This window comes from Triturus cristatus, chromosome 8, assembly GCF_964204655.1.
Source record: "Triturus cristatus chromosome 8, aTriCri1.1, whole genome shotgun sequence".
NCBI lineage: Eukaryota > Metazoa > Chordata > Amphibia > Caudata > Salamandridae > Triturus > Triturus cristatus.
This window is the reverse complement of record NC_140591.1, coordinates 227694611-227709381: the sequence shown is the minus strand read 5'-3', so window position 1 is coordinate 227709381 and position 14771 is coordinate 227694611. Positions and strand designations below refer to the sequence as shown.

At 48.3% G+C, this 14771-nt stretch overlaps 1 protein-coding gene across 4 annotated transcripts in view; it reads right to left on the bottom strand.

Annotated features, from left to right (window-relative positions):
* Positions 1-2946, bottom strand: part of CEP57 (centrosomal protein 57) — a 466839-nt gene extending 463893 nt beyond the window's left edge. For 2 of the 4 annotated variants that reach the window (XM_085621423.1, XM_085621421.1), the window contains exon 1: positions 2754-2946. In XM_085621423.1, the coding sequence (XP_085477549.1) occupies positions 2754-2792 (39 nt within the window). In that variant the 5' untranslated portion in view covers positions 2793-2946. The remainder of the gene's footprint in view (positions 1-2753) is intronic. The other 2 variants (XM_085621419.1, XM_085621422.1) reach the window with 2 other exon arrangements.
* Between the last annotated feature and the right edge of the window lie 11825 nt (positions 2947-14771).

Below are 14771 nucleotides of genomic sequence, written 5' to 3'. Positions count from 1 at the left end.
CTGCAGAGTGGTGGATGGTTAGGGTGTCATGAAGTTTTTCTCTCTCGTGGGTTGATGCAGAGCTTGCAATAAAGGAAGTGCCCTCTACTCCTTGCTGAGAGAAACATGATGATTTGGGGTCTGGATGTGTGATTTGATGGTTTTCTTAGAATGGATGGGTTTGGAAGGGTAGTGTAGGGGTTGTTTATCTGTTCAAGTGGAGGAGCACATTTTTAGGTTGAGCCTAGCAGCAGCGCGCATGCACTGTTTGTTCTGCGAGGCATGCTGTGATAGAGTATGCACTGGAAACCCCGCCCACTCTCGGCCCATATTTGTCATTGGCTTATGTCATTTTCCTTCTTAAATGCTGGCTTCTGATTCATAAGTAGGCTTGTTAGTCCCTCCTTGGTACCGCCTTGTCTGCATTTGTTGCCGCCCATAACGACTGGACCTTTTACTTGGCCTGTTACACTGTCTGCATTATAAGTAGGTGTGCACAATTTTGTTTATTGTCACTGATGGCGGACAATGGCGGCTGGTTTTTGTTGTATTTGCATGCTGAGCGTGGCGCCCGCTTTAGGGACACTGCGCTCAGTCAAAATATTATTTTTGAAGATTTGATGTTGAGCGCGGCGCCTTCTTCAGGGACTCCGCGTTCTGTTTCTTTCTTTTTAAATGTTTTTTTAACTTTACTGATGAGCGCGCCGACCGCTTCACGAACACCACACTCTGCAATACAATATGTATTGCTTTTGCAAAACTTTGAACTACTGGTATTGTAAATAACAATGCCTTTTAATATTATTAAAGGCATTGCCTTTTACAATGCCAATAGCTCGAAAACTCAACTGCGAGACCTATTGCATAGTAAATGCTTGTTTAATTTATCTTATGCAACTGGCAACCACTGACAAAGCCAGTAGTTCTGGCTTGTTGTAGGTGTAAAGTTACTAGTTGTATTATATATCTGGATGCAGTCAAAAGTAGCAAAATACAAGTCGGGCGGCACACTATGTATGCTACGGACAGATTTTTAGCGAATATGTTTGTAAGCCACACCCTTAAATACATTGGCGACGCCCCTTTGAGAGGCTTCCCCAGTTTTTCCATCCCACTTAAAACCCTGAGCAAGGGGTAGTACAATGAAGTGGAGACTTTCCTTGAAGATTAAGGCGTTGTAGGGCAAGAGCTTGCCCAAGTAAGGCTAGGTGAGGCAGGAGTGTGTGCAATTGTGGTCGTAGGCAGCACTGTGTGTAACAAGCATTCTAAGAGGTTTTTTTGAAGAGCTATGTTGGCATCAGATTTAGGGCCCTAACTCACAGGTCCTCATTGAGAGGGACGTTTGACTATGCCCCCACGGGTCCCCTGAGAAATGGGGTATTAACACATTAATTGTGGCAGTTTCTTGCAGTGGCAATAGTGCCCTTTCGGCACCTTTCTCTCCCAGAAATGTCACCAGCATTAGAAAAAAATATATACAAAATAAGGAATGCTGTATTTCTTTACAATCCTGATAAATCCTGAAACAACAACGTTTACATCGAACTCGTGATGGGAGTTGGGACCCTAATGTTAAGGGAATAAACTCTCCTACTAAAAAGGCTGTGTGAGCATTCATCCCTTGATAAGTGGTCAGGAGTTGTGACACTGCAGGAGACATCCCCTCTAACAGATGAGCCTAAGTTTGCCTCTGTGATGTAGGACAGACACATTTATTCCGACGAAAGCCTTAAGAGTTGATGTGTGGAGATTTTACTCCACTGACAATTCAAACATTACCACTAAGGAGACGGCAGAACATAAGGAAGGCAGGCAGATATGTTCTGGCAAAAGGCTAATTATGCACAAAGGACATCCGAACTATAAAAACCATACGCGACCAGAACCAGGGACATGATCGCTTCCTGTCGAAAGTGACACCACAATTTGCAAGATTTCCCAAGGATGATAGTAACTGGGGACTTCAATCAGGTAATGCACCCAGAAATTGTACATACTGGCGTGGCAGTTTTTTTCCCCTTTCTGGCTCAATGAAGCAACAGGTATGACAGTAAGTGATGTACATAATATGGAAAAGCGAACAGAAATTACTGCGTCAAGCACTGTATAGACGACCAGGGCAAAATCCACAGGATTCTCGTGCCAAAATGAAGTAAATCTCCAGTCCAACATATTGACAGGCACTAGACTTTGGTGTCAGTTCTCTCCAGTCAGGGTTGATTTCCTGTAGTAATTTGTGAAATGTTCAAATAACAACTGCTGCCACTTATAAAGCCAAAACTAATTTGCAGCCACTTTAATTTCTCCAGAAAGTTATTCCAGGTGCCCAAGTTACTGTCTGCATGATACACAATTCATGTTAATGGATCCTTAAGTAAGAAGAAGGCGCCATGGGCATCTCCCTGACATCCCCTTGGCAAAGGTTAAGGCAAGTGAAGTGAGGGAGAGCGGTGAGGACTACGACAGTGTCATTTCAAAGGAATAGGGGGGAGGGTTAAAACTAGAAGCGCGAGGGTCCGCTCACTAGGGGAAAGTGGTCCGATCGCTTCAGAATCAATTTAATTGGGATCAAGAGGAGAAACGCGTCAGTTGGATGAGTGTCCAAAGAAAGGTAAGGGATATGTGCTTAGGTCAAGTGATAAAAGTCCATCATATTGATGGGGAAATAAGACTAGTTCAATGAAAGTCCGCTGGAGATGGGTACCCAGCGAGCGCGCTCTAGCCCCGTGATGCTGGAGCACCCTGTACCCCCGGTCCTAATTTAAAACTCTTACCTGTTTGCTGGAGCGCGCGCGTACAGCAGCCGCAGCCATCCTAGAGTGTGGGCGGGACTAGAGCCAGAGAGGGGCGCAGGGAGGAGCTCTACCTCCTACGGACTAGTCGTTGCTCCTCCTATTACTGCGGCGCGGTGGGACTCACACCGCGAGGTCCTGCAACCCTCTGTGCGACGCCAAGCACTGTCAGTCTGACGCACAGTGACGCAACACGCCACGAAGGGGTTACAGCCAGCCACGCCCTGGGGGCAGAACTGCCCCGCCCCCTTTTGATTGCTAAGGAAACGGTGACGTCTTGCCTGGTTATAAAATGGCAGCTGTTCCTTTCCTTTTCTCAAGCTTGTAGGTTTTATTCACTTGAATACAAGAGAAATTGAGCGGACGGAGATATACTCCCACTATGCAAGACAGTATTGGAAGAGCCAATAGGTCTAGCTTTAAAGTAATCTAATATGATAATGAGAAGCATTATAAGTAATAAGCATGGGTATAATTATATATTTGTGTGGAAGTAAAGAGATGTAGAATAATTTTGGTGTAGTTAAGAGGTCAGGTGACAGTTGCACTGTCAAGGCAGATATAAACATCTGTTATACAGGGCAACATTTTAGAACAAGATATTAGGATATTTTGAAAATGAAATATGAAGAATGTATTTGCAGGCCTCGAAAAATCTACTCATCCACTCGCTAATGCGAGTCAGATTTTATCAGGTCGAGTTTTTAAAAAACATTTTTTTTTAAGACCGGCTAGTCTTTTCTGGCTCAGTGAACTTGAGGAGAAAAGGAACACGTGTTCTGTTCAAAAAGTGTATGAGCAATGAAGATGGCTTTAAATCTTGTTTTTATCTTGACACATTTGCTGTATGTGCAAGGACAGAGGTCAAATGTCAGTTTGTCTTTTTACTAATTGCTGCTTATTTTATTCTGGAAAATTATGTTTACTTTTCTTTCTCTTACTTCTGTTAGAGAATTTTGTAACGTGAGCTGCCTGACAATCATTGTGAAACGAAAGGCTGTAGGATGTCTCTAAAACAGCATTTAAATAACTTGTAAATAAATTGTACAAATATTTTAAAATATATCAAGAATTACAAAAGCACATTATTGTAATTCAGAAGTGTGATGTAAACAAAGATTTAAATTAAGGCAAAATAAAGGGACGTGGCCTGGTCAAGCGCCAAGATGGTGGCTTAACCTAGAAGCTCCAGAGCGGCCGCACTTTAAATGCAGCCTTACCTCTTCCCATCCGTGCGGTGATCGGCAGCAACCCCCTCCACAGCGGCCCGTTGCTCTCCGGAACAGTTTGAGCCCTTCAGCGATGATGTGCGCAGAGCCAACGCCGGAGCAGAGCCCCTCAACGGCTGCGGCCTGATGCAGCCCCCGGAGGCCCCGCAACATCAGGGGTTGTGGGGAAGCCTGAGGGCAGGCCCGCAGCTGTAATGGTCGGAGCACGATATATCGAGGCCTGCGGAGGGGAGAATGTCGGACCGGATTGCGGCATGGAGAACACCGAGCGCCTCAAATTATCTGCGGCACACAGTGGTGAGTCCCCCCCCTCCAACTGCCCTGCTGCACCATCTCCTTCAACCAGTGACTTTCCACAAACACTAGCACAATCACCAGCGCAGAGAGCAGTTGCTGGCAGGTTCTGGGGCCGCGGATTGCTGGGGACCACCGGGCTGGATACCACGCCCTACGAGGTCCTCATTACCCATTGCAGTCAGTTGTGGGCTCGAGAATGTATACTGCGCCAAATCGCTAAGTGGCATTGCGGTTGGGAGGAGCGCCCGGGCCCTCATGGGGATTTTACTCCTATAGGGGACTGCAGCAGAAAACTGGATAGTGCGTCGACGGCTTGCACCCGCACAGTATCTTGGCCAGATACTCGCAGGACAATGTCTGGCTGAAACTGCCCCCTGGTTGAATATTGGCACCTCTCCCTCACCGGTGTCTCACCCACTGCCCATTGAGGCCTCCGCTTATCAGCGGCACAGCCATCCCCCAGTTTGCCTGGGTCATCATGGGTCGCAGCGACCCCAAGCAGCGACAACTAATATTTGAGACCATCAAGGCTCTCAGGCGTGAGGGCGGTGATGACACCTTGCGCAGAGACCCCCCTGGTCCCATGGACCCTCTCCAATCTGATCAGTCCCCCGCAGACGGCATGGTGGCAATTGTGACTGAGCTGCGCGCCGGTTTCAGAGGCATAGATACGCGCTTTGACATCTTGGTGGCCCAGCTAGATGGTATGCATGGTTGCATTGAACAACATGAGACCCGTATTGACGCTGCGGAGCACCGCATTTCAGAGGGGGAAGATTCACAATCGTCAATTATCAAGTGCCTGAAACATACATAGCGGCTCTTCAAAGTAACAGCAAGCAAAGCGGAAAATATGGAGGCCAGATCGTGGTGCAATAACGTACACAGATAGCCAGGGTGGCTGAGTCTACCAACACTGGGCCCATGGAAACGTGTGTGGAGCGGCTCCTTGTGTAACTCTTTGGGAGGGACTCCTTCTCCTCAACATTCGCTATTGAACGAGCTCACCGATCACTTGCTAGGAGCTAGGCCCCCGGGGATCAGCCTCGATTTATAATAGGCCAGCTTTTGAACTATCATGACCGAGACACTGCTTTACGACTGGCCAGGGAAAAGACCAACCTTCAACATCAGGCATGTCCCTTTCTTTCTTCCCTGACTTCATTCCAATGGTTCAGGAAGCCGGTGTACATTCCAAGACATAAAGCGATCCCTGAGAGATGCGAATGTTCGATACGCCATGGTCCACCTGGTGTGCCTGCGCCTCCAACTTAATGGCAAGACCCATATTTTCGGTTCACCCTCTGAAGCTGCGGATTTCTGGAAACACCACAGACCACATACAAATTCATCCTCTGGAAAATATTGCCGCCACCCTTCGGTCTACTTTTGCAGTGCTATACTGAAGCCAATTCCTTTGTTGGACTGCCCCTCTGTACTCAAACTCATTGCTTTCCACCTGATGCATCGATGGGATATCTTTTGTTTGTATAACTTTTCTCCTTTCCTTAACACTAGCTGCACATGCTGTGCTATATTAACTATGTTAACCTAAGCGGCCCCCTCTGAGCATTGCCTCCCCCCTCGGAGACCTCCTACTGTTTGTTTGGGGACAATGGGATTCACTGGATACAGGTTGGGTGAGTATCTAATGTGGGTGGGGGTGGTGGGTTGGGAGTTCTGATATATTGTATAACCACTGTTTGTTGTATGCAGGATGTAACATATTTCGTCTGGCACTATCCAACGTTACATATTGACATTTCCCCGCACATATAGCTAGGGGTGCTACCGCACGGCCGGGTGGGAACTCGGAGGCACTGGAGTTGAGATGCATATACTTGAACATGAGGGGCCTATCTAACCCTTGCAAAGGAAGACAGGTGCTTGCCTATCTTGCTAGGCACAAGGTGGATATAGCCTTTCTACAGGAGATCCATTATACTCCCATTGCAGACAACCACTTTGCCTCTACCTGGGGCACCAATCGTTTTTATGCCAGTTACAGCACCTACTACCACGGGGTCTGCATACTAGTTCACAAAGTGATACCATTCCAGGCACATACAGTGGTTAAAGACCCAGAGGGGTGCTATTTAGGAGTTACGGGGACCCTTGGCACAAAACAGATTCTATTGATTAATATTTATGCCCCCAATGTAGATGAGCACGGCTTTATAAAAATATAATAATAAATAAATAAATGCAAAATAAATCAGAGCACTTTACTTGGTGATGTGCAAATGACAAATATTTGCAGGAACTCAATGTCCAAACATTATTGTTTGTACACTATATAGTTTTATCAGTAAAACTACGCCACTAGGAAATTGTGAAGCTATTTCTATGGAAAATCAGCAGATTGCAAAAGACAATATGCTACCACTTCATGCTTTAGTTACATATTTATTAAAAGTGATAGGTTTTTAACATGATTTGAGAAACATTCCTGCCACCGCCCTGATGATAATGCTGTTAATAAACTAAGAGGCAAGTCAAGGGTCATGTGTATACAATATGCGGCTAGATTTGTATTATTTATGGAGCAAGAATTTAGTCTTAATAAATCAAACAAGAGTTTTTGTGTGCAGCAGACATGCTGAACTAACATATTTTTTTTTTTTTTTTTTTTTTTTTTTTTGAAACCGTTTATTGCAATCTCAAATATATACAAGTATGGGCCTACAACCTTCCGGCCGGCCGCTAAAAAGACAGGAGCATATGACATACATACAATAAGGCACTTGGCATTGCAGAGACGCTAAATCAGGAGGTATCAACAACGTGGGCCACATGACTCTGAGCCCACAATACGGTTTCGTTTTTTACAAACACAACAACACAAAAAAACCACACCCGCAAGGCAACCCGCAGTCGAAAGTAACAACACGTGCTCCTCAAATGGGGGACCCCAACCATCCACAGGAATCCAGAGAGGGGAAGGGGAACAGATCAAGGACTGGGAGAACCCTGTGCCCGGGGCTGGGGGAGGGGGTCAACTAGGGGGACGGAGCTGGTGAGGCAGCAGGCAGCAGTGGTGGCTCGCAAATACCCCCGCGGTAGGCGTTCCAGGGGCCCCATACTTTCACCCATGCCCCAGGCTTACCCCTCGCCACATACACCACCTTTTCTCGGAACATGCACCAATCCATGTGTTCTTTCCAGGCCGACACCGCCGGGGGCCTCTGGGATCCCCACAGTTGAGCGATGTCACGCTTGGCTATCATATATCCCAGAGTCACCCATCGCGTCTGCGGAACCGAGTAGTCAGTTGGTTCCCACACATTCAGCAAGCATCTCCTCGCTTCAGGCAACAGCGCGACATGCGTAACCACTCGCAGGACCTCATGCACACCACGCCAGAATCGCTCCACCTTCGGGCATTCCCACAGAATATGCAAAAAAGTCGCCAAAGCACCACACCCACGCTTACACAACCCATCCTCGGCATAGCCCATTCGCAGAAGCCTTGGCCCCGTCATGTAAACCCGGTGGAGTATCTTAAGCTGGACGAAGCGAAGGCGAGCCGGTATGGCCACCTCCTTCGGAGAGGCCACCGCGGAAATCCAGTCCTCGTCGTCCAACTCTAGCCCATCGGCAACCCAAGCCTCGCGGAGACCAGTCAGCAAGCCCGAGCGGTCATTAATCAATTTCTTGTAAATGAGGGAGATCGTGCTGTCCGGAACGTGGCCATCTAGCACTCTATCCTCCAGGGGGGAAGACTCCGGGATGGAGGCGACGTCTGGGAAGACGGAGCCCAGTGCGTGACGGACCTGCAAGTACCGAAAGTATTCACTGCCCTGCAGCTGAAACTCCGTCTGCAGCGTCTCGAATGTTTTGAATCCCCCCCTCGTCCAGAGATCCCCCACTTTACTGATGCCTATCGTGTCCCACTTCTCGAAGCCCTTCGAGGTCCACAGGGAGCCCAACCTCTCAGACGCATACAACGGTGACGCCCGGGTCAAACGGTCCTTCCATCCCATAGCTGCATTAGCCGCGTGCCATACTCGCACCATGACACGCGTGGGTCCCGTCAAGCGGGGATCGGCCGCGCCAGAGTAGAGCGCTCGATTGTAGTCGCCACAGGGCAGGAGCATCTTGTCCATTTCAAATGCCGGGTTTAAGGCGGGCCCATAGAGGCCGTGATTAATTGCAGCTAGCTGGGAGGCCCAGTAATACCGCTTAATATCCGGGAGGGCAATCCCCCCGTCGTACCACGGGAGCGTCAACTTCGCCAGGGCTATACGAGGCCTCCCGTCCCAGAACAGGCAGCGCTGTAGACTCTCCACCTCACGGAAGTAGCGCGCCGGGACCAAGTCCATAGTGTTCTGGAGAGCGTACAGGAAGCGCGGCAACGACATCATCTTAAACAATGCCGCCCGGCCGAGCGGCGAAAGCGGCAAGCGCCGCCAGCGCGCGACGTCCTCCTTCAAGCGCTGGAGGGGGGGAAGCAAATTCCGCTCGTAGCGGGCCTCCGGGTCCAGCGTAATATAGACACCCAGGTATCGAAACCCCTGCGAGGCAATCTGGATCGGACAGCCCCGCGGGAGGACGGGAGCCTCCCCGGAAAGCACATAGACACATGATTTAGCCCAGTTGATGACAAGGCCTGAGTTACGGCCGAAGGAGCGCAGAACATCGACCAGGACAATCAGTGATTTGCGCGGGGAGGCTAAGTACAAAAGGATATCGTCAGCGTAGAGGGACACGCGGTCCTCATACTCGGGGGTCCAACGGAGACCACGGATGGAAGGGTGCCACCGCAGCCACTCCGCCAGGGGTTCCAAGGCCAGTGCAAACAGGAGCGGCGACAAGGGGCAACCCTGTCGCGTGCCCCGTCCCAGCGCGAATGGGGCCGAGACTCGTCCATTCACCACCACCTGCGCCAATGGGCCCGAATACAACAATTTGACCCAGCTGATGAATCCCGGTCCAAATCCAAATTTCGCCAGCATCGCCCAAATGTATGGCCATTCGAGCGTGTCAAACGCCATGGTGGCGTCTAAGGACGCCAAGATGGCCGGCTCCCGCACAAACGGAACACGCGCGAGCACCCCGTGCAAGCGCCGCAGATTAAGGGCCGTGTTGCGATGGGGAATAAAGCCGGACTGGTCTTGGTGGACCAGATCGCCCACCACGCCGACCAGCCGGTTGGCGAGCACCTTGGCGAGGATTTTGGGCTCCGCATTCAAGAGCGAGATAGGCCGATAGGATGTAACCCGGTCTCGTGGTCTCCCCTCCTTGTGGATCACCACGATGGTAGCCAGACGCTGGTCCGGCGGGAGGGAGCCCCGCGAGTGGGCCGCCAGGAACATCGCGCGGAGGTGGGGTGCCAGTACATCCGGTCGCAGCTTATACAACTCGATAGGAATGCCGTTCGGGCCCATGGCCTTGCCAGACGCGACCGAGCGTATGGCGAGGGCAATTTCGTCCGAGGTGGGAGCGGCATCCAACGACTCCCTGTCCTCCACCGAAAGGGAGGGCAGCGCGATATCTCACAGCAGGGCATGGGAATCCTCCTCCGAGCAGGGAGAAACCGGGGAATATACCTCGCGGAAATAATCCGCGAAGCAAGAGACAATGCCTTCCGGCTCGGTGACACGTACACCATCCATCCTCTCAATCAGCGGGACCACACGACTCGCTCTCTCCTTCTTATCCAACCACGCAATCAATTTACCAGCCTTATCACCCACATCATACAGTCGCCCCTGTTGCTCTCTACTGAGGCCCCTGGCCGCCTCCGTGACGAGGGCCCTATAGGCCGCCTGCTTAAGGTGTAGAACGTGTAGCGCAGCATCCGTCACCCCACTCCCCAGATCACCCTCGAATTCAGTAATTTCGGCCTCCACCCGGGTCACCGCCTCCTGTTCGCGCCTCCGGGCATGGGAGATAAAGGAGAGGGCCTCCCCTCTAAGAACTGTCTTGAAGGCTTCCCACAGGGAGATAGCCGAAGGGACAGACCCCACATTCTCCTCAAAATACCGCTGCAAGGATTTAATCAAGTCAGCACGAATAGTGGGGTCGCGCAGGTACCAGGCATTGATTGGAGCTACCCTGCCCTCCCCCCTCGGGAAGACATCAAAGTGCAACAGGAGCGGGGAGTCTGAACTAACATATTTGAAGGTGTTATTGTACGTGATAATGAAGAAAATGGCAGCTCAGCGAATTAAAATATTTGCCCAGGCTGAAATAATATGAAACAAGAGTACTGGTCAAGTATTTTATTTAAGTCACTAGACCTGCAGGCCTGGTAACGTTTTTATGATTTTCAAGGCCTGATTTGCCCCATTTACTTCTTTTGAAGCAGAGGCTATTTCAGGTGAGAGACAACGAAAATTAAGCCATTATTAGCTTTAAAAATTAGGAGTCTCAAGTCTTTCACCCAAATCAGGTTTATTAGCAGGTAAGATTCATGTAGGTTAATGACTGCCCTCCTCCCATCTGCGCTGCCAGAGAAAAACAACAAACTTTATCTAGTTATATAAGACACTTTAATAGCATTATAATGTCACATGTGTACCACTGAAACTTCAAACTTAGGCAGCTGGATAAATAAACAAAATGATTACAGCTGCACTGAGGGCAAGTACTTTTTGTGTAAGCAAACAACTTCTTCCCTCTCTCTTGTGAGAACTGTTCTCAGGTAAATGAATAAATAGACTCCTGACAATGAAAGAGACAGATGCTGTGTCTTATGACCTCATGAAGGGTAACCTGATTGAGGGCTTTGGACTCACCACTGAAGAATACAGAATCAAATTCAGTGAGGCTCTTAAAATCCAGAGTCAGTCCTGGATTGATTTTGTAGACTTTTCAGTTCAGACACTAGGTGGCTGATTGAAAGGTAACAATGTACATGACTATGATGGGCTTTACAATTTAATATGAACGAACATCTGTTGATTAAATGTTATCAAGAGCAGTTACATCAGTTTCTGGTAGACCTATGCTCACTTTCTCTTCAAGAGTTGGGGAAGAAGGCAGATCACTGAGTCAAAACAAGGGTGACCAAAACTACCACTAGGGGGGGTGACCCAAAGAAAAAGGCAAAAAAGACCACCAAGGTGCAGATGGGGACGAAAAAAATTAAAATAAAAACGATTCTTATAAAGGCTCCCAAAAACCTGTTCATGAGGGTGGGCCCAGAAGCTCTTCACACTCTAAAGGTGGGTACTAGGGTAAAAACTGGGATCCCAAAAAGGCTTGGTGTCATGACTGTCAGACTCTTGGACACCGAACTGGAGACCTGAGCTATTAAAAAGAAAGGAATGCCTCTAGTACACGAGCAGTAAATGTATTGGTGACTATGCCAGAGAGCCTGCTGAGGCCACTCTAGTCATAAAGGGTGGAATGGATGTAGCTACCCTGGCTGCCTGGCCTAGTAATCTGGAAAAATAAAGACAACAGCCACATATTAATGGGGTTAGAGTTGTAGCTCTGTGAGATACTGGTGCCAGTGTTAGCATAGTGACTGAACAACTGGTGTCCTCAGTCCAGTACTTGCTTGGAGAGGCTTATACAGTCCTCAATGCTGACATTCAGGCAACGGTGCATCCAATGGCATTGGTGTCCTTAGAATTAGAAGGGGTTACTGGCCACAAAAGGGTGGTGGTATCTTCTGCAATTCATGTACAGTGTCTGCTTGGCAATGATTTGTAGTCCTCAGAATGGGCTGAGGTTGGAAGAAAAGCCAATGCAGCCATGCGGGGTACACCTGAGTGGGTGTGTGTAAAAACAAAAGCACAGTGTAGAACCCATGGTGAAAAAGAAGTGTTGGAGCCTGAAATTATTAACCAACCTTTCGAGAGAAAGGACAAGAAGTTTGGGAAACCAACTTCTAAATGGATACAATATTAAGTCCTATCTCCTCGGAGAAGACTTGTCAGCCCCAGAGGGAATTGAGCCCCAAGAGCTTGGGCCTTACGTGGCAGAGCTTGTGGGCCCAGGGGGCCCTCTAGGGAAGATCTGTGCCTCTCCTACTCTTGAAGGCCTGAGGCAGTAAGCTGCTGATCAGGAAAATGGAGATGTCAGTGGCTCCCACAGGACTTACTGGGAGGAGAGACTACTTTACATTTAGGCCAGAGGCCCAACACCTGGTGCCACTAGGAGAGTGATAGTGCCTCAGCAGTTTAAAGAGTTTTTCTTAACATTGGCCCATTACAACCACCTAGCTGGGCATCTTTGACAGACCAAAACATGGAGTAGGTTGCTGAACCACTTCTACTGGCCAGGTAAATCCCAGAGGGTGAATACGTTTTGTAATTCCTGTGCCTCCTGTCAAGCCAGTGGCAAGACAGGAAGCCACCAAAGGCCCTCTTAATATCACTTCCAGTGGTTGGAGTTCCCTTTGAAAGGGTAGGGACTGACATGGCCGGTCCCCTTGACCCTCAAACAGCATCAGGGAACAGATTCATAATAGTTGTAGGAGATCATTTTTCTAGGTATCCTGAGGCTATTCCCCTTGGAACTACCACTGCCCCTGCAGTGGCCAGGGCTGTCTTTGGTATCTTTACCTGGGTTGGCTTCCCTAAGGAGGTGGTAAAGACAGAGATACAAACATGTCTGCTTATCTGAAACACATGTGGGCTGAATGTGGAGTGACCTATATGTTCACTACCCCATATCATCCACAGACCAATGGACTTGTTGAAAGATTCAACAAAACATTGAAAGGTATGATTGGTGGACTCCCATAAAAACTCAGAAGGAGATGGGTTGTCTTCCTGCCATGCCTGCTTATTGCCTACAGAGAAGTGCCACAGAAGGGGGTAGGGGTTTTCCCCTTTGAACTTCTGTCTGGTCATCCTGTGGGGAACATTGTGTCTTGTGAAGGATAGGACTGATCCCTGGAGAAAAGAAAAACAATCAGCATTATCAACCCCAGATAGGCACTACCAGTTTACTGTTTTGCCCTTTAGATTACAGAATGCTCCTCCATCTTCCGAAGATTGGTGAGCAAAGTCCTTGCTGGGCTGGAATCCTTTAGTACAGCTTATCTTGATGATAATGCTGTCTTCAGCTCCACCTGGCAGGATAACGAGATCCATATTGACAAGACCCTAAAGGCTCTGCTGAGTGCAGGCCTAACTATCAAGGCAAGCAAGTGCCAGATAGGGCATGGCACAGTTTTATATTGGGTCACCTTGTAGGTGGAGGCTAGGTTCAACCCTTACAACCCAAGATCCAGACAATTCTGGACTGGGTAGGTCAAACGACTCTGACCCAAGTCAGAGCATTCTTTGGCTTGACTGGGTACTACAAGTAGTTTGTGAAGGGGTATGGGTTCATTGATACCCCCCTCACAGAACTGACCTCCAAGAAGGTTAACTGAACAGTACGGTGTCAAAAGCTTTTGACACCCTGGAGGAAGGAATGTGCTCAGCACCCATTCTGAAAGCTCCAGATTATACCAAGCATGCTAGAGTGCAGACAAATGCCTCGGAACATGGGATATGAGCAATCCTATCCCAGACTAATGATAATGGCCATGACCAACCTGTTGCTTTCATTAGCAGGAGGTTATTCCCCAGAGAGCAGCATTGGAGTGCCATTGAAAGGGAAGCCTTTGAATTGTATTTGTTCCATATATTATTGTTATTTATGCATTAATAAAAAAAATGAAAGGGAAGCCTTTGCTGTGATTTGGTCCCTGAAGAAGCTGAGACTCTACTTGTTTGATTCTCACTTCTTAGTTTAAACTGACCACAGGCCTCTCAGATGGCTCCTGAAAATGAAACGTGAAAAACCCAAACTGTTAAGGTGGTCCATATCTCTACAGGGAATGAGCTTTACCATGCCAATGCACATGTCCTTTCCAGGTTCTTCCACTTAGTCGATGAAGGTTAGTTTCATCCGCTTTCATGTGAGAAAGTGCCTCTTTTGACATAGTTAGCTCCCACTTTTTGCTTGGAACATGATGTGATTTCGAATGAAAGTGCACTGGGTCCCTGCTAACCAGGTCCCCAGTGCCAGAGCTCTTCCCTAAAACTGTAACATGATTGAAACAACTTCAGCAACCCCTGTAAGCCCCTAGTAAATGGTACCTCTGGTACCTAGGACATTGGAACGGAAGAGGGTCCACTAGGGCTGCAGCACAAATTGTGCCACCCTAGGGATCCCTCAACAAAAACATGCAAACTGTCATTGCAGGCTGCCTTTCTTGGTGCAGAGAAAACTGAAGAGTCAACATGGCACATATCCCCGAGTAACAAAAACAGCCAAATACCAATGGTCCCTTGTGCTCTGTGTGCACTGCTCAAGAATGTATCTTACATTATAATGCAATTTTGACAAGCATTTTTTATTTTATATCTCTTTGAATTTATTTTGTATGTCGAAAATATTCAATGCTGTGTCCTTCTTCTAATACAGAGACCAATCCTAAAAAAAAACGAAACTTGAAATTTCAAATGGAATCAATTACAACATTAGATTATTTGATGTCCACTCAAGAATATTTTGCCCAAAGCAT